The following is a 21,240-nucleotide window of genomic DNA, read 5'->3' on the forward strand; positions in this document are numbered from 1 at the left end:
CATACCCAGAGACAACCTTCTGGAATTTAAAAACAAAGACAACAAGAACCACATCCCCCTTGTTGTCACCTACAACCCACATCTTGAAACACTTCGAAAAATGATAAAAGAACCTCAGCCAATGGTAAACAATGACCAAACACTGAAAAATGTACTTCCTGAACCTCCCCTCCTGGCATAGAGACAACCACCAAACCTTCAGCAAGTAATTGTCCGAAGCTCCCTACGTGAACCAACAGAAAATGTCACATTTCCCTGCCTACAGAAAAGATGTAAAACGTATGCCTACATTAATAATACAGACCGTATAGTTATACCAAATTGCCAACTTGAACATCACATTAAGGGATCATTTTCCTGCAGATCATCTATTGTGGTCTACCTAATTCTCTGCATGAAATGTCCTGACACTGCACTCTATGTGGGAGAAACTGGACAAACACTCCGCCAGGGAATGAATTTACACAGATTCCACATTAAACATGGCAACACAGATGTTCCTGTAGTGGCCCACTTCAACAGCCATGGACACTGTAATAGGGACTTTAAAGTCGCAGTGCTTATGGGCAACTTCAAAACACAGCAAGAGAGAAAAGAATGGGAATTTAAACTCATGTTAAAATTTAATACATTACAACATGGCTTGAATAGAGACAAGAGTTTTATGGCCAGATATGAGGATTGTTTACATCTCTCAGACTGACACAAACGACATGTCTACAGATCCACATTGTTTTGAAAAACTCATTACAAACTTCAAAAGACTTTGTTGGACAGTTATCTTATCCAAAGATCTTGAACATACAGTACATTGTTCTTCTTTCTCTTGTTAAATTAACCCCAGTCTAAATGAATCTATTAATTTTTTACATTTAAGATTTCTCATCCTGCGGTGGGTTGGCACCCTGCCCAGGATTGGTTCCTGCCTTGTGCACTGTGTTGGCTGGGATTGGCTCCAGCAGACCCCCGTGACCCTGTGTTCGGATTCAGCAGGTTGGAAAATGGATGGATGGATGGATGGATGGATGGAAGGATGGATTTCTCATTTAAAGATTTACCAATGTTGTTACTTGTCCTAGTGTGTATATAAACACAGGGAACCCCAGTTTCTGTATTACATCTTGCCTGAAGAAGTGGCTTGAGTTGCCTCAAAAGCTTGCATATTGTAATCTTTTTAGTTAGCCAATAAAAGGTGTCATTTTACTTGGCTTTTCTCTACATTCATAATGGCTAACATGGTACAACACCCTAGTAATAAAGATATGACAAAGCAACATGCCTTCTATGTCATTTTGCTTGACTTTTCTCTACATTTATATCTTTATTAGAATGTTTTTGTTTGTGTTCTCCCTTTGTCCATCCATTCTCTGCAGTTATCTGTTAATCAACACAACACTTCCGTACTTTTTAATTTCTTTGGCACATTCTACAACAGTGTCTTGTCCTGACTCATCTTTCACTGAGGAGAGTCTTGATACTAAAAAAGATAGAAATATACAACAAACTGATAAATCTATCTACTTTTGGCCCTACTAATGGGGGCATTTTATAAATTATCATAAGAAGTTAGCTATCCCACTTTCTTAAACACCACCTTTCATCTCTTGTTTTCCCAAGGTCACTTTTCAGAAAAAAAATTAAAATTCAGTCTTAATACTTTTGTGGCAAACAACCAGAACCGTCATTTGGCAGCTATTGTTTCTAGGCATCCGCAGTCCTGGTCTCAGTTACATACAAAGGAACTAGTTTACTCAAGTGAATGTCCATTCAGGTCTCTTACAGGAGGACTATTGTGTGGCCTGAAAAAATAACATTACAAGCTACCATCTGATGATATGAATATCGAATTCTATTTGTGCTTGCATGTGCACAACCATTCCGGGGGACTGCTCTGCCACCATTTACCTGCCATTTGGCTCCAGTTGTGCCTTCTAGGCAGGACAGCCCTTGAAAAAAATCTACAAAACAACTGGTAGTCAGTCAAAAATACAAATAAAATTATTAATAAACCATGTAGGAATGTGATTCCTTAAATTATACAAAAACAGTTTCATATAGCCCATTTTCACTGTAGTCCTATCTATATGGTTTTCTTGCCAGGATATGCTCTGGCCACTGGCAACCATAAATTGGATTAAGTGGCTCTGAAAAAGGATAAATGAATGAATGGATGGAATGTACATACAGAGCACAATGTATATCTGAGAAATAAAAATATAAAAGCCCCACATGGAGTTTATATTGCCTACTTTCCAAAACAAATAAGTATTCAAACAAAATACTCAGTGATAGATAGCAGAGGATATTCTAAGTAAAAAGGGGTAGTAAAGGGACAAGAAAAGCATTTTTAAAAAAATTACTTTACTACATAAACTTTATTTTTTGAGGCAATTTATAGTTGAGGACATAAGTTGGCATAAGCTCACTAAACCTTTAACTGAAATGAAAAATAGAAGACAATAGGGGTACTAAAGATGGAAAAGACCTGACAAAAAATCAAGAAATGACAGCAAATAGAGCACACAGATGCTAAAATCAGAATTCACACAAAGTCCACCTTACTGCACTTTGTTTACTGTGTTTTTCGCAGATCCTTGTCCTTACCGAACTAAAGAACTGTCAGGTTTCATAAGATTAATGAACAGAACTGCCGTTGGAAAACAAAACCAAATCAAGTCCATAATTAGAAGTGAGGAGAAGAGACAGAGAGGCAAAGAGGGCGAGAAAGAAAGAAGAAAGAAAGACACTGATGCAGAGGGAGCGAGCCACACATACAAATATGACTAATCAACCAAACAACAAAATGGATCTGAAAATCAAAGCTGTGCCTGGAAATACATTAGTCTGCTTTAATGAACTGACAGTCACTGTTTAGGATGCTGCATTAACAAAAAAAAGAAAGACAAACACTATGATAAGCATATTTTAGATTAATGAAACACAGGTAAACAAAAACAAATCTGAGTAATAAAAATAAAAAAAATCAAACAAAGAGTTTTATGTTGCCTACCTTCCCAATAGTAAAATACTGAGTGATAGTAGAGGATATTCTAAGCAAAAAGAGGTAGTAATGTGACATGAACAATGCCAACGGTGAGGTAATACTGACATACTGGGGGGCTAGATAGGGGTATGTGGAATGGCAGAAAATCACACAAAGCACCATATCAAGATTAGTGCAAAAGGACATTGGCAAGGTACCAAAACTATTCCTGAAGGTGGCTTGGTGGCAGCAGAGGGGCTCATGAAGGCTGAACAGGGATAATAATTTGTATTTCACCAAAACCTAGTCTTTTTAACAAAAGGCAACCTTGAGAAGGCAGAGAAGGGGACAACCTGATTTTTCTGTGACCTAGTAAAGCCAAGGGTGGGTGTGCCGTGCTGGATGGTGCCAGTGATTTTCGAACCCCACCCCACCCAAGTATTTTAAGACAATCTTTTACACAAAAGCTAATTCTGTCAGCTTACAGAAATACTTTCTTAATTATGTTATTCGTTTCTGTCATTTTGAGCTCAGTAGGAGGATTTAAAAATAGTCTTCAAGACAGACACCTTTGCAAGCCTCATTTTACCATCTTTCATTTAAAAGCTCTTGTTATGGGGGCCATTTTGTTTAATTTGTTTAAATGCTGTTGATCATAACAATTTAGCCAGTTGAAGCTATACTTACGGTGCACACGATTTGACACCCTGACTTTCAAATAGTATAGCAGCATAACTAAGGAGCTGTCTCAAAACAAAGAGTCACAAGACACTGAATATATCCTTCTGCAGGAAAATTCATACCATGAAACATCTTTGATAAGTATTCTTGAACAGGTCGACCATGAAGATCAAGAAACAAGTGGGCCTAGTTAAGTAAAGAAAGGCGTAGCTAGACTACAATTCAGAAGACTGTGCAGCTTCAAGGAGCTGACTTTAAAGCTCATCTTTTGAGGAAAAAAGATTAATTATTTCTAATTAAACTCTTAAAACAACAGGTCAGAAAAGGAAGGAATTTGTACCGCATTTGTTTGATACAAGTGTTGATGGGCCTTTCCTGATTCTGATGGAGACTACAATTAAAAAGTCCAGCTATGTTTGACTGACGGGGTGGTAATCCAGTCAGGCAAAGATCCTACACTCAATGAAATAGCAGGGAAGAAGCTTTTGAAGCATCACTTTATGTTATAAGAAAAGTTAGGAGCTTAACTTTTCTCATAAAGCAAAACGAAAGACACCAATATAAGTAAAATTATTCCTCTCCAAATTAGCTGTGCTAATCTGCCACTGCTTAATTCCCTATACCATTAGAGAAGGCAGCTTCAAAGCTGCAGCAAAGGACTTGTCCATTTACAAACACTGTACTCTTCTTCTGTTGGGTAACATCAGTACAAAAAGCTGACAATCAGGTGGACTGGACAGAAATACGTTTTTATTTAAACAAAGCCCTGTGAGACAATGATAAGAAGCTTGATAACTTAGTGAACCATGCTGAGAAGTGGGTTGTAAAAGCCTCCTGGAGCCTGGGCGCGTACATTATGAACATTAGAATATACAGCAAGGAAATTACAGTGGAGAGAGGGGGTTAACCATTCAGCTCATTCCTTCTGTTGTAGATTCTGCTATTATGGACATGGATTCCTACTCCCATAATAGTTTATATGCAAATTCCTCAATCAGACCACTGCCAAACCACTGTTTGCATAACGAAAACCTACTGTAGATACCAAACCTCATTCCAATGACATGCAAAAGGACTTGACAAAGCACTAAAGAATTTTCTCACTAAAGTTTGCCAGAACAATAACAAATTAATGTGTCGATTAACAATACAAATTTATTATCTAATAAAAACAGCCACAATAATATTCATTTCATTTACTATTCTTCTTCCTTAGGCTGCTCCCATTAGGGGTCGCCACAGTGGATCATCTTCTTCCATATCTTTCTGTCATCTGCATCTTGCTCTGTTACACCGATCACCTTCATGTCCTCTCTCACCACATCCCTAAACCTTCTCTTAGGCCTTCCTCTTTTCCTCTTCCCTGGCAGCTCTATCCTTAGCATTCTTCTCCGAATATATCCAGCATCTCTCCTCTGCACATGTCCAAACCAACGCAATCTCGCCTCTCTGACTTTGTCTGCCAACCGTCCAACTTGAGCTGACCCTCTAATGTACTAATTTCTAATCCTGTCCATCCTTGTCACACCCAATGCAAATCTTAGCATCTTTAACCCTGCTACCTCCAGCTCTGTCTCCTGCTTTCTGGTCGGTCAGTGCCACCGTCTCCAACCCATATAATAATACAGGAATTATTAATTGCCTTGCTACCATGGTAGACTACTGAAGATTTGATGGATAGATAATAAAGAAAATCAGAACATGGGTTAGATGATATATTTAACTTGTGGACACTACCAGTGTGCCACTGCCAAGGTGATATGCTTTAAGCAATCATGTAAATCACCTAGGTCACTTTAGCTACTGTGCTGTGCGCTAGGCAACCACTAGTAGTGCCAATGGGCAACATCAATATAAAAACAAGTGCAACTTTGGTTTAAAAGTAAGGGGAATTGTAATTTGGAAATTGATTAACTAAAATGTATCATTCTGGGCTTTTATGTGACAAAAACTGAGAACGAAACTCAAACGTGACATGTACAATTACAGTCAGTTGAAGATTAAAGCTATTTTTATAATAATACTTGTTTAGACTGGTAAAGTTAAGTATATGTGCTCCGGTTAAAATATTTCTAATCTGATGCTCTTAGAAATTGTGACCAATCTGCATTTAACACAATACCAAGAGATTTGCCTTAGCAGGAATTTTTCTTTAGTGTAACTGGCTATGATATGATGAAAGGAGAAAAGAGAAACAGGGTCATAAGGGTCTGCTGAAGCCAATCCCAGCCAACACAGGGCGCAAGGCAGGAAACAAACCCCGGGCAGGGCGCCAGCCCACCGCAGGGCACACGCACACACCCAGCACACACTAGAGACAATTTAGAATCGCCAACACACCTAACCTGCATGTCTTTGGACTGTGGAAGGAAACTGGAGCACCCGGAGGAAACCTACGCAGACACGGGAAGAACATGCAAACTCCACACAGGGAGGACCTGGGAAGCGAACCTTAGTCTCCTAATTGCGAGGCAGCAGCGCTACCACTGCACCACTCACTGGAATAACCAAGTGCATGTTAATGTTTTTCTTAAACCAGGGGTGGAGTAAGTCAAAGAAAAGCATTCAAAAAATCACTCTTTAAAATGCTCTTGAGTTTGGGAGGGGGTTGAATTCTGTTTTTTTTTTTTGTTCCTTCTTTCTTTTTATTTTATTGACTTTTTTTTTCTTTTTTCTAGTTTCTTGTTCTATAAGTTCAGCTTGATTGTATGCAGTAGTATAAAATGCTCATAAGATGCTGTTAAAATCTTCACTGCAATTGAACATCAGAAACATTGTTAATTGTTTAAATTAAAACAGCACATTGATAACGAGATAAGATGGCCCCTCCCATTCATAACTGAATGACTTCAGTTTTGTATCACCTAGATAGATGTGTAACAGTGCTACTATCAGTTAGAACTGCATCTCCCAGCAGTCCATGCAGGGGCTGCTGGGGTCAAAGTTGGTCAAATGAGGTTAAAAGGAGGGCAGGTGGCCAAAAGAGAAGAATGTTGTTTTTGTTGTTGTACGTTGTATGTTGCATTTATCTGTCGGACCGCCTGATGTTAATTCAGCTATATTTAATCATTGTGTCCTGGATTGTATTCATTTGTTGGGGTCTGGATCGTCTGTCTACCTGTGTACTGAGGACTGTGTTTGGATTCAATGGCTTTCCCGCAAGAAAAGGAGTGCTCCTGAACCATTCATCCATCTTCATCCTTTCAGCAACTACTGGTAGGACTGTGTTTTCCCTTCCCTTTCAACATACAGATCTCTAAACTTAATCTCGTCACCTCTCATTTCATCTGGTTTGGTTTTTCCATGGACTTTGCTGTGTGCTGTTTGTGTTTATATGTTAAATGTAATATTGCCGAAGGGGTCAGGGGTGGTATTATTGTTTTCATTTAGTTAATTTAATTTCATTATATTCTTAATTGTTTAATGTTCCCAGTGTGCTTTATTTGGTCTCTGTTGTGAGTGTGTGTGGGTCGATCCAAGGCTGGGGGTGTCCCTGGGATTTCCTCCACTAAAATAAATAAATCACCGTCACATTGACTGTGTGAATCTTAGCGGCCCCTGACCACTACAGATGTGTGCACATATACATTAAAATTGTGACAAAGTAATGCTGCAAACTGGACCAAAGATCATCCAACCTCATCATCCCAGAAAGGCACCTGGGCAATATGCAGCGTGGAATCTGTAATGCAACCAACCTATGACACGCTAGACGGCTTTATGGAAATGACAGCAAGACACCAAAATCAGGCTAAACCATCTAGATTACCCACAACTTGTATTATTTTCATATTGGTTGAAGAATTTTCATAGGATATCCTTGTTTGCATAGTACAGTATTATACCAAAAACGATGCAGCTTTGCTGCTGATATTTCAGACCAAATTTTAAGATTAAAAAAACAAATAGCAAATAATGATGTACGTATGCAGGTTCTGCAGCCCCTGTCACTGGCTAAAATCTCAGCTCTTTAAAGCATGCTCTATAAAATAATCATGGACTTTTTATTGATAACTACTTGCTCTGAAGTGAAAGTGAACTCCACCAACACAAACCCACACTGGACTGGTGATTTGTGGGGGTAAAGGGAAGTTACTGGAAGAACAAGGTTAAGAAATCTCTGTCTTAGAACTACTGTATACCCCGGTAAAGATGTGTCTGCCTACAGCAAAGAATTATCCAATCACCATAAGACAAAACCAGCCATTATAATGGCATCATCCTGTTCACCAACTGTGCTAACAAAAAGTATGGAATCCACTGTGAAAAAAGGGGCAAAGCCCAAAAGTAAAAGCCAGATGTGACTTTTGTCGAATCCACCGGCAGGTTCACAAGAATGCAGTGAGGCATGCTAGGAGGTAACAAAGGCCATTCAGCACAAACACAAGAGAGCTCAAAACTCCTTATACCTTAATGTCATAAAGCACGTTTTCCCACAGCAGATTCACCAGAGTGATTTGGATGAAGTCACAAAGTTAAAAACCATTCCATTATGGTGGTTTGAATTATAAAAAGGATACTTGTGATCAAAGGTGTACCACATACTGAAGAGCCATGCACTTTCTGCTTGTGTCACACTTGTCCCCAAATCCCCGGTGGCTGCCTGTAAAAGAAAACAAAGGAATATTATAGTATGACCAAAAAGCCTGAAGGTCTGACAATGTTATAAAAAAAGAACTCAAAGCAGCAAATGACACCTGGTCACCATCATTGTCAGGTTTGCTTAAACACTTTCTTAACAGCCAAAAACAACAGGCTCAAGCTGGAAATGTGAAGTCTTGATTTATTTTATTTGGTAAGGAAAGTGCTACTGCAAGGACCACACTGTAGGACGCCTTCACAACCAGTCCAGGAGCTTAAAGGAAACACAACAATATGTCTCAGAATGCTTCAGCCAACTGCATGATCACACTGGAAGTGTTTTAGGCCACGATGAGTGGAATATGTGAATATGTTTTCCCACTCAATATGTTGCCAATAGGAAAAGTTTAGATAAAAAGTTTGCTGCTTTCACTCTATTTTATTTTAAGATCCTAAGGCATGGATTTGCTTTCAGATTATCTGTAGCTAATAAGCCACAGAAACAGATATTTCAGTGGGAAGGATAACCTTAAAAGTGGGTTAACTACAGACACAAAAAGAGTTTTATCCTTTTAAAACTGAAACAAGTGTGATTTGAAAATACCAAGTACTGAATAACTGTTATGGGGAATAATGTTGTTCTCTTTGGCTTCCATTCTTAAACACATGAAACGGAGGTGGATTATACTTCTAATTGCTAAGGATGCTGCCCCAGGATTTACCTTTTTAATCCACTTGCATTAACAGCAAAGATGTATGGTACACCGAGTGAGGGAGAACAGAACTGAGAAAGCTGGCATTGCTTACAGTCAGACAGAGTCCATTCCCATTCACTATGCCCTAATGTGGAGGAGGAAATTGATTTTAAAAAAATAAAGCATCTGAGCTTACTGTTGATGGAGTGCTGAAAACTGCTAATTTGATGTTAATTAGTTCCTTGAAATAATTTCCAGTGTGCCTCATTATAGACTGATGAAAAGAAAAAACTGCTGTTCATTCTTGTGATTTATTCAGAATAGCATGGGTGCAAAAGACAGGTAAATGCTGCTGCCTCACAGCTCCATGAGACTGGCTTCCACTCCTGGCCTGGGGCCTCATGTATAAACGGTGCTTACGCACAAAAATGTTGCGTAAGCCTGTTTCCATGTTCAAATCGCGATGTATAAAACTAAACTTTGCGTAAAGCCACGCACATTTTCACGGTAGCTCATACCCTAGCATGCGCAAGTTCTGCGCTCAGTTTTGCAGACTGGTGGCACCCAGCGTCAAAGCACTGCTACTGTTCCAGTGTGGTTACCTTTTGTCTTTAGATCCACATCCCTGACGCGGCTTTATAAAAACACTGAAATTAACTGCATATTGTTTATTAGTGTAATGTATCTGATTGTAATTAACCTGTAACAATATAATGGTCCACGGAATGGCCAAACTATTTAAAATACCATAGCTGCTTTAGTTGCTCCCGTTAGGGGTTGTCATAGTGGATCATCTTTTTCCATATTACTCTCAATGCACCACTCGGAGTATTTATATCACTGTATTTGAGTGTGGAATCACAGCTCTACAGCAGCTGATCGGAAAGAGAATTATTGGTATACAGCATCAAGCACACGTTGCTTCATCCATGCTGCCTATTGAACTGCTCTCACACGGCAAACGCTTTAGAGCCTTTCCGGTACGGACTGCACGGTTCAGAAACAATTTCATCCCATGAACTATAAATGCACTCAATCAGTCCATCAAGTGCTCCTTGTAGAACTGTTTATATTTATTACTACAATCACCTCACTGTAAAATTGTACTAGTTGTAATATTGCACAACCTGAGACACTTTATAAAGCATGTATTTACATATGATGACGATATCATTTTTAAGATGAAATGCAGCAAAACATGTTTATTATATTATACAGGTAAAATTTTAACTTCCTTTAAATAATCTACATTGTTAATAATTAAACATATGAGGACACGGTGTCGCTGTGCTAGCAAGAATCTGGTGCTCCGTTCATGGATTGTTCCTGCCTTGCGCTGTATGCTTGCTGGGACTGGCGTGACACTGGAAGGATAGAATAATTAAACATGTACTATGAAGATATTTCAATGTTTCTTAAAAGTTTTGAAGAATCGGCGTTCTAAGCTTACAGATGGCTTAACGTCTATTAAAGAGTTGATTGTGTGGCGATTGGGTATTTGGAGAAAGAAAAGTAAGGACAGGAATTGGGGGTTAGTACATTTGAAAGAGACAGTACTACTGCAATAAATTATTTGATTGAAGGTCACACACAATCACTGCGTCACCGTGTTTCCATGTTTAATAACATGCTTTAATTCCTATCATCATGAAAATGATATCAAGTATACATCTCAGTATTTTAATTATTCAGAGAGCTATAATATTGCAAATGTAATGGATTCTGTGGCCTGTCAGAGGAAGAGAATAGTAGTATTTGTAGTGATTTATACACATAGAGCACATAGAAGATCAAATACAAAATGAAGCATTTAATGTGCTACTTTAGCTACGATGGGAATTGAGAAACTAGTAAATTAAACGATTTTAAGATGAAGTTTATGATGTTCTACTTTAATGACAAAATAAACTACGTGATTAAAGTGGAAATTTCGAGATTAAAATTGACATTTCATGCTTTTGTCCCCACTGTGTGCCTATTTTTTTTTACTCTGTACCTTAATAAGCTTTCATATGAAACTCAGACGGTGGGTTACGACTCGCCTTTTCACGGCAACTTTGATATCTGACAACTTTTTTATTTCGGGCACTGTGCGACTTTGTGAACTTGTGCTTTCAAGTTTCTTTGACACTCTATAATCAACTTCCTTTTGTTATTTATACCATTGTTTAAACCAACAAATAGTACGTTTTTCCTTGCCTCCACTTGGTATTCACTGAAATTCTTCTATTTCCCCCCGTGCTTTTGCCATTGCCTTTTAACAGAACGCTGAGCTTAAGGGCTATTTATAGTGATCTGCATATTCACAGAGTCATATTTATGGGAGGAGATGGAGCGGTACAGCAGGTGCATGCACGTGCATTACTTTTCATGCTGATCTGGGTTTATGTAGTGGAAGAACGTGAAAGTTGCCGTTTGCACAGATTTATGCATCTGGATTTTTTTGTGCGTAAGCACTTTTCCGGTTTTGTGCTTACGCCATATTATAGTGTGAATTCTACGCACGGCGTTATGCATGAGGCCCCTGGTCTCTAAGAGCTTTGCTGTAAATTGTGTGGCTTCCCTACTGCATCCCAAAGATGTGTGGATTTGGTTGATGGATGAATAGATTGTTCCAATGGGGTAAAGTCAAAAATTTAAACCAAAAATGGAAACACCAACACAAACAGTCACACAAAATGGCTGCTCTCATAATGCTACAAAGTGGCATTAAAACGGTGTCCCCGAAAAAATTATAAAATCAACAAATTGTATAAAATATGGAACCTCATTTGCACAGTCCCAACAATCTGAATCACTGCTACAATGGAAATAATAATGCTCATAATATGGTACTCTAGGTTTATTTTTATTTTAAAACTTTATTAATGTTTTGCCAGAGAATTGATATTTAGTGTCTATATGCCACCAACAAACTACACATTTGGTGAGCTAAAGGTATTACAGAGTCGTTTATGACTATGTCATCTATGTCATCCAAATGCACTTGTTATATCAAAGAGAATTTGATAACGTTTAACCTTTTTAGAAGGAGAACGGGCATCCTGGCCTGATCTGAGGCTGTTCCATTACACAGTTGGGACAATGTAAACAGATTTGCCAGGAGGGCAGAGAAATGAATTTGGACCAGGCCGGTATTTTAATAAATGGACAAATGGAAGCTGAGATTAGGGTGCTGTTCCATCCCCCATACACTAGGAGGCAGTGAGGATACAGGAATCTAGTTGGGACAACTGCAGGGGTGTTTGGGAGGTGAAGTTCAGAAATACAGCTCTGCAGGAGTACCTATGGGCCAACAGAGGGTGCTGTCGGAGTAGGATGTCCATACTTTCTTCATGGCACAGAAGTGCTTCCCGGAAGATACAGCATGACACCAGAAGCGTTCCCAGGTCCTGCTTAAAATGGAGCCTGCTGCCACACATGGATAAGTCAGAGTTGGGAGGCAGTGGGCAACACTTAGTAGAGGAAAAGAGGAGGAAAAACTGTTAGTTATTATTAAATTTATTGTGATTTTGTGGCACAGATTGTTGGAGAGAAGAAGTGCCTTGTGAATAAATATAATTTATTTTATTCATATAATGTCTGGTCTATTACTGTGTCTTGGGTTTGGTGCTCTCTGGCGCCCCCTGTCACAGTCTTTTATTTCTCTCTCTCTTGTACTTTCTTTGGTTGTAGATTTTTTTTCCATTATTCAAATGCAAAGAATGGGTTGGCATTTGCTATGTTGTTGAAAATATACAGATGGAGAGCCAAATCTTAGAACTCAGAAAATCTTCTGTATGTATACATTACAGGCTTCTAAAAGCTCCTAGTATCGCTCGGCCTTAGTGGAGTCACTTAAATTAAGACTAAATTAAGCCATGGCTATGTTTAAAGAAATTGTTTAAATATCAGGGAATGACAAAATAATGGAAACGTCTAGTACTATATTAAAAGTAATGACTTAATAAGAAGCACGGTAACCATTTGCTTTCAGAACAGCTTTGGTCCTTCTTACAATGCTGACATACAAATCCTGAACCAAGTATAGTCACATACTGAATCATTCATCCAAAAGAAAAGCCTCAATTTATTTGAGGGATAAAAGAGAAACTGACTTTGCACTCTGAGCTCAAGAACCTTCCGTAAAGATTGCATGATGTGTAGAATTGGTGATTGGGGAGGCCATGGAAGGCATTTGAGTTTAAGCTAGTGCTGACTAAAACCATAGTTGAATTAGTTTAGAGGTGTGCATTATTGCCCTGGAATAACAGAACATTATGATGGAACACTGTTTGCATCATATAATGTACCTGTTCAGGTTAAACAGTCTATTTCTTAGCTTTTATTACCACATAAAGTACTTAATAGATCTCATGACTGAAGATGGCAGCCCCCACCATATTCAACAACAGTTAATTGATCTTAAGCTTCTTCTTTCTTGTAGTGTTAAAGAAAACTCATCAGGCCATACTATTTTTTTTTTTTACTGTGGGAAGTTCCATGTTTAGATATTTTTATGTGAGGCTTAGAATATAAGATTTTTTTTCCAAATGGGAGAGCTGGCACAAATCCCAGCTTTGCGATGATCATTACATAACAGTTTTTGTTGAGACTGGGTCACAAAGGTGTTGATCCAATACTGTGGTAAAGTTTTGAGGCTGTACTTCTGTAGCATTTAGCAAAACTCACATAAAGGGTCCTTCTATCCCTGTCTGAGACTTTCAACTTGGGAAGGCCATTTCTCTTTGCTAAGGCAGTTTGTCCATGACAGCATACTGTATGTCGTCATTATTTTTTAAGGCCATAACCCTAGACTCATAAATTATTTTCACAGATTTTGTGACTGAAGCCCTTGCAATTAGGGCATTGACTATTTGGCCTCTTTGGAGCTCTGTTACAGTAGTTGACCCATGTTGCTTTGAAAACTCACATATTCAAGTGCTAATTTTCAGACCTCTTTCATAGCTGACACACACTGCTAATTGGCAGTCGACCTAATATGACTCACCTTTTGCAGCTGCATTTATAATTGCGATGTAAAGTTAAACTCCTCTTTCATGTGGTGTTTCCATTATTCCCCTACCTCCTGCATAAAGGCCAACAGCCTCAGGTGGTCAATAGCAAATGAGAGGTATGGTCAAGGGTTTGCTCATTGATAGAGCATAACAGTTTGCTGGGACTGGCACCTCTTTAGGCACTGACACTATCTTGCCACAGGTTTCCAAAGCAGTGTGGTATTGCGGCAAAGTTAATGAAAAATCTGAAGTTCAGTTCAAAATTTTCTATGTGTATATTACCTGATTGGCTACTTCTGTTTTCATTTCTTCATCAGGATCAACACCAACCCTGGAAAGAGTTAAAATAAGTAAATGTGACATTTGCTCTAGAGCAGCAGCAGAGAAAGTGACAGGCTGAAAGATTTATAACAGAAAATCCCTGCTTTTCAAGTTCAAGTTCATTGTCACGTGTACAGAATACATTGAAATTACTTGTTTCACCAAGGTGAAATTAACAATCTGGTGGAAACATGATGTGACCTCTCCTCCAACATTATTCCACCATCTCCCCTACACCACTGTTCAAACTTCCAAAGATCAAAGAGTCCTCAGACCAGGGAATGATCACATATCTCATTTTTTGGGCACACTTGCACTGAAGTCAAAAGTAAAGTGAAGAAAATATTCGTGAATGATAAGTGAGAATAATTAATGGTATCAAAATATTCACATGTCTGCCTTAAGTCTCAGATGAAGGGATTTAAATACAGAGGCAGGAAATGTGAGAGCCTGTAAAAGGTGAGATTAACACAATTATTATCTTTTTAAGAACTAGAGATCTTATCTAAAGCTTCAGAAGTGGATGAATCATCTATTTAATTAATAAGTGTCTCAGAACAAAAGGCTTTAAAGCTTTATTACCTAATAAATGTTACTCTGTGGTGGATAAAATAAAGATGGAGAAGTATTCATCACTGATAGCTGGGCCAGGCTATCAGAAATGACAGACAAATAAAGACAGAATAATGAACAAAACTCTAAAAGTTTATCATGTAACCCTGAGTGGTGCTTGTCAGTGTCAATGCAATAGACTTTCATGCTTTTCTGTAATTTTGTTAGGTAGATCACTGCCCATAGAAGGGCTGCTTACTGCTGCCGCACCAGTTGGAGTTCAAGTGACTGTGGCACACAGCTGGTGCTGAAGCTGTTAACCTGAATGTTGGAAAATCAGCTCATACTGTTGGTGACTCAGTGCTGATGCCACCCCCAGTTGGATGTAACTTGTCAGCACTGTTACCGTTCTCAGTGAACTGGCAGATACATTTTTGAGCAAAATCTGTAAGTTGTATAAAGCTGAAGCCCAATATGAGAGACAATAATCGTGGCTGTGAGAACATGAGGGTCAAAGCCAAAACAACACACGAGAAAAGAGCACAAACATAAACTTTAAATACTTTGAAGATTTGGTATCTGTAGGTTGGATAAGGCTTTGCACTTGTCATCCTTTTATCCCATTGAGTCAATTATGCATGACTCCTGACCTAGGAGGCCACACCCCCTAGCAAAGCTGGAAGTGGACCTAACAATTGAAATAAACACTCGTTGGCCGTGGAGGACTCAAAATCACAATAAATCGTGACAGTTACAACATCATTGGTCAACGAGAAACTCAATAAAGCAATAGACTGAGCCACTAATTTTCAGGTCTCATGGAAGGCAAAATGTGTTTTGCATTGGTTTTGTGTCACTCATGTGTCTTTGACCAAAAAGAGCCCACATTTAGTTTCGTTTTCACATTACCAATAGGGCCTAGTGAGGTTTTTTAACAAAACACTGTATAATAGGCTGCTTTCATAGTTTCCTTCTTTGTTGCTTGTAAAATGTTGGGTGATTCAGCAGCAAATTTTGTATAAAAGAATTTTTATACACTCACCTAAAGGATTATTAGGAACACCATACTAATATGGTGTTTGACCCCCTTTCGCCTTCAGAACTGCCTTAATTCAACGTGGCATTGATTCAACAAGGTGCTGAAAGCATTCTTTACAAATGTTGGCCCATATTGATAGGATAGCATCTTGCAGTTGATGGAGATTTGTGGGATGCACATCCAGGGCACGAAGCTCCGCTCCACCACATCCCAAAGATGCTCTATTGGGTTGAGATCTGGTGACTGTGGGGGCCATTTTAGTACAGTGAACTCATTGTCATGTTCAAGAAACCAATTTAAAATGATTCGAGCTTTGTGACATGGTGCATTATCCTGCTGGAAGTAGCCATCAGAGAATGGGTACATGGTATTCATGAAGGGATGGACATGGTCAGAAACAATGCTCAGGTAGCCCGTGGCATTTAAATGATGCCCAATTGGCACTAAGGGGCCTAAAGTGTGCCAAGAAAACATCCCCCACACCATTACACCACCACCACCAGCCTGCACAGTGGTAACAAGGCATGATGGATCCATGTTCCCATTCTGTTTACGCCAAATTCTGACTCTACCATTTAAATGTCTCAACAGAAATCGAGACTCATCAGACCAGGCAACATTTTTCCAGTCTTCAACTGTCCAATTTTGGTGAGCTCGTGCAAATTGTAGCCTCTTTTACCTATTTGTAGTGGAGATGAGTGGTACCCAGTGGGGTCTTCTGCTGTTGTAGCCCATCTGCCTCAAGGTTGTGCGTGCTGTGGCTTCACAAATGCTTTGCTGCATACCTCGGTTGTAACGAGTGGTTATTTCAGTCAAAGTTGCTCTTCTATCAGCTTGAATCAGACGGCCCATTCTCCTCTGACCTCTAGCATCAACAAGGCATTTTTACCCACAGGACTGCTGCATACTGGATGTTTTTCCCTTTTCACACCATTCTTTGCAAACCTTAGAAATGGTTGTGGGTGAAAATCCCAGTAACTGAGCAGATTGTGAAATACTCAGACCGGCCCGTCTGGCACCAACAACCATGCCACGCTCAAAATTGCTTAAATCACCTTTCTTTCCCATTCTGACATTCAGTTTGGAGTTCAGGAGATTGTCTTGACCAGGACCACACCCCTAAATGCATTGAAGCAACTGCCATGTGATTGGTTGATTAGATAATTGCATTAATGAGAAATTGAACAGGTGTTCCTAATAATCCTTTAGGTGAGTGTACATCTGGTGATTGTGACAGTATCTACTGGACAAATCAGCTAGTTACTCAAGTGAGTCCTACAGCTCAAACAAAACACAGCAGTTTTATACTATATTGAACACAAAATACTGCGGCTGTATGCAGAGGAACAAAACAGCACAAGGGTAAGGTGAATGGCAGTGCTGAACATGTCAACAAAATCAACACATGACAAATAATATGGAGACAAACAAAGCTCAGTACATAAATGAATTGTCCATTAGGCCTCAGCTACCTGACCACACAGCATCTCTGCCGGCAAAAACTTTCTAAGTGTCATGAAATTTTTTATTACATCTGTGGACTTTTTAGATATGTATTTCTAGTTTTTTGTTTATTTTGGCATTGTGACAGAGACATCATTGCAGCCCCATTTTATACTTAAACATTGCACCACCACTGTTTAGGATGGTAACATGCAGCAGCTGGTATCCTAGTGTTAGACCTTTCTAGTAAAAACACATTTAATGGTAGGGCTGGTTAGGGCTAAGAAACTTAACAGAGTATTGGAATTTTAGCTTCATATCTTTTTTGACTAGGATTTTGCTTTGTTTTATTGGTTTTTGGTCTCACAGTTTAGACATCTCCTCAGGCATTTCAATTTCTCGCCTATCCTCACTTACAAATTTTCCTTTGCCTATAACTGTCACAATCCTCCTGTGGTTAATTGCCATCAATCAAAACTTATCTCTAAACATCTTCCTCCTTCCAAGTGCTTATAACACTAGTTAAGTGTTCAAGGCTGCAGAGTGACATGTGAAGCAACAGAATGGGTCATTCTTTATGGTCGGGTTATAATGCTGAAAAATTCTCCACCTCATGTGAAGCTAGAGTTCATGTTGGTAACAAGAGGTTGCTTGGGCTTTATTTAACACTGAAGGAGAAGTCAAGCAAAATAATATATTTCAATGCCTAACTGAACAGCTTACAATATGCAAGCTTTCGAGGCAACAACTTGCCTGAAGAAGGGGCCTGAGCCCTTTTTGTTTGACTTCTCATTGCATCCATATTGGCTAACATGGTACAATATCCTACTACTTTAGCACACAAACACAGAAAGACACAAGAAAAAGAAACTGAATAGCCTAAAAGACAATTTGCATATCATCAATTTTCCTAACCCACTAATCAGTGAAGGGTTGCATATACAGCGTTAATTTCTTCAGTGACATAATGGCTGGAGCCTGTTACAGTACAATGAGATAATTCTTATGCTGCACCTTTCATGGTCTACACCCATCCTATAGGTATGTACTATAATACAAAGTATTTATCACACACAAAGTGACTCATTTTGGATAAACCAGGATTTGTTTCTCTGTCAATAGATGCACAATAAAAACAAAGCAGTACAATGTACCAAGAACTGTTAAAAGAACTAGTGCCCCCCTTTTCCAAGTCTATATTGGTCTATACATCTATAAATTTTATGTTAATAATAATAATAATAATATTTTCACACTTGGGTTACAAAGCATTCTGGCAGTTTGGCAATGAAACACAATGTACTAGCTCAGGTCAGGGCAGCCTGCTCCATGCAGAATATTGGCAACCATGACTTCAAACTAAAATGCTGTCAATGCCAAAGTTCACCATTACCACATTTAGGCTACATGGCATATTGTACCAGAGCTCTGAATTTTTCTCATATTGTATCAGGGCAAAAATGTCTTTCTACCAATCTTATTTTTTATATTGTTACTAACCATACATAAACTAGTGTTTCTCAACCATAGGGATGTGACCCGTTTTGGGGTGTGGGCTGTGAGTTCTCTTGTTAATAATGGTAGTGGATTGCGCGGTGTGTCATTAAAGGTTGCTGCTCCAATGATTTTGATTGATTTCCCCGTTTTGAAGATCCTGCTGGAATCACCAAGGGGACTCACCCGCTCTGACGACTGCACTGGAACCACCAAGAAGGAGGCCTCTCTCTTGATCCGATTGGAGGTTGTGAGGACCATGGGAAAAAGTGGGTCAACACACCAAAAAAGTTAAGAAATACTGACATAAATTGTGCTTCAACTGTGATTCATTTTCTCTTTTCAACTTTTCATCTATTATTTATTAAAATCAGAGGAAGTGCTACTGGTGATTCATATATAAAATGGTTATATTTATAATCTTCACAATTCATTAGTATTGATCTGATATTTGTCTCATTTTGCATAAAACATTTTAAATTGTTACTGGGAGTAGAAGTATTAATTGAGAAATACAATAGCTGCAGCACTGAATGTATTGAAATGTGCTATAAAAATAGTTGACTTATGGATTGCCTGTGAGAACGTGTTTACTAAGAACACTCCAAAAGCACCACGTAAACTAAAGATATAGTCACTGTATCCACAGTGGATAATACAGTCAAAATATTGTTCTGCAAATAAAAGATTGTTTTTGAAGGTCTGTTAATCTGTAACATTTGTTGGGACTGTTGAGCTACTGAATTCCCACAAACCGATCACAGTATTTATTATGTTTCATCAAATCGAGACTTAAATTTTCAAAATTGTGTTTATAATGTGCATTGCTGTTTGGATACAAAATGTGGTAATATTCAGCAAAAACAGCTACATCTAGGATCACCTAGATCACCATTCTTTCATTTTGCTTAAAAACAATATAATATTAAACTACTCACAAACCTAAAATAATAAAACAAACTATTAAAATGTTACTTTGACCACATTATTTCTTTTTAAATACCTCAATAAAAAGTGAAGCATGACTAACCAAATTGCTGGCTAGCCTGGCTCTTGAAGACAGGCTTGGCCCAATCACTCTCTATGTCAATGTGTGATCTCTGAGGGCACTTCAATTTCCAACTATAGTCCAAGTGGTTTAGGATGATGTGAAGGAATATGCCCTGTGACAGATCATCCATGGTTGGCTTTTGACTTACACTAGGTGCTGCTAGATGCACTCTAGGTTGAGCTTCATCTTGGTTCTTTGACTCTCACCTCTACTGGTGTCCAGGTCTTTGTGCAGGACTTACCACCATTTAGTGGACCCCGTGTTTCTACACTGGCATTTGTAGAGCCTTTCATACTGCTATTGTAGTTCTGGCTTTCTTTCAGAAAATGTGTGCAGGACTTTAGGCCACTCTCTTTCAGCCATCTGGTGCTGCTAACCCCTGGTAACCTTTTGCCAGCTGGGCATCCCATTAAAACTGATTTTAATGTCACTATCTGCTCTATAATGAAGCTGACAAAGAATGCAGCCCAACAAGTTAGACATGAAATTACCGATTTGAAAGTCACAGTGAGCTTACAGAACTACACAAAATGAAGATGAATTGATTGATTATAACAATGTTAATTTTATTCATAAAATGCAATGTGAAAAGTGCTATATTAAATATGTGTTGATTAAAAATTATGTTATTTTCATAATTACTTTTCCAAAAAGGAAGAGACATTATAAAGCACAACCATATTCTGCATTAAGCAAACCAAGTAGCACAAATGCTGTTGGATTCCATTCATCTAAACACTTTATTTAATACTGCTGGTCTTATCATTTCCTAGCAATAACATTGAGATTTACAGGAACAGATAGCATTCTTTAAAACAAAATGTTGCAAATAATAAAATCCCGAATCAGAGTATTTAAACGATATAAAACACTTAAAGTGGTTTCTGACATTCATTGGCCTTTTTTAATTAAAAAATGAGATCAGAGCCTGTCTGAAAGCTGACCACAAAATGTTTGATTTAAATGGTCCATCCTCTGCATCAGACAAGAAGCTTCTTAGTGTTTTCACTTCTCTGGCATAATACATGGAGGGAAAGTAATAGTAGCACATTAAATTTAAGTGGATTCAAATATTCCATTGCTGTGAACCCCAGGCTGATGCTGTGCCTCTCAGGGTTGTTAGGAGCTGCAGCCTAATCCCAGAAGTACAAGGTGGGAACCATTCATGGACTAGACACCAGCATATGCCTTCAGCTGTTGTACTCGGCAAGAAAATAATCTGCGGCTTGTGATTTTCTTGGAAGAATGGGAGTTGGATATGTTTCAAAAAAGTGCCCTTGGATCACACAAGCAACACAATGCGTGAGGTTACTCAGCAGAACAAGATGACTGAGAGGGGAGGCAGCCAAGGGGTTGAGCGACTTCTCATGCAAATGGTCACGGTAAAGAGATAAACTTATGTT

At 38.7% G+C, this 21,240-nt stretch overlaps 1 protein-coding gene across 2 annotated transcripts in view; it reads right to left on the bottom strand.

Moving 5' to 3' along the window:
• Positions 1 to 21,240, bottom strand: part of LOC120533585 (sodium/hydrogen exchanger 9-like) — a 447,557-nt gene that overhangs the window by 87,777 nt on the left and 338,540 nt on the right. For both annotated transcript variants that reach the window (XR_005634561.1, XM_039760513.1), the window contains exons 13-14: positions 14,220 to 14,268; positions 8,185 to 8,267 (exon numbers count right to left, since the gene is read on the bottom strand). Coding sequence is in view for 1 of the 2 variants with exons in the window: in XM_039760513.1 (XP_039616447.1) it covers positions 8,185 to 8,267; positions 14,220 to 14,268 (132 nt within the window). In the remaining variant the exon portion in view is untranslated. The remainder of the gene's footprint in view (positions 1 to 8,184; positions 8,268 to 14,219; positions 14,269 to 21,240) is intronic.

Source organism: Polypterus senegalus, chromosome 1 (assembly GCF_016835505.1).
Source record: "Polypterus senegalus isolate Bchr_013 chromosome 1, ASM1683550v1, whole genome shotgun sequence".
Taxonomy (NCBI): domain Eukaryota; kingdom Metazoa; phylum Chordata; class Cladistia; order Polypteriformes; family Polypteridae; genus Polypterus; species Polypterus senegalus.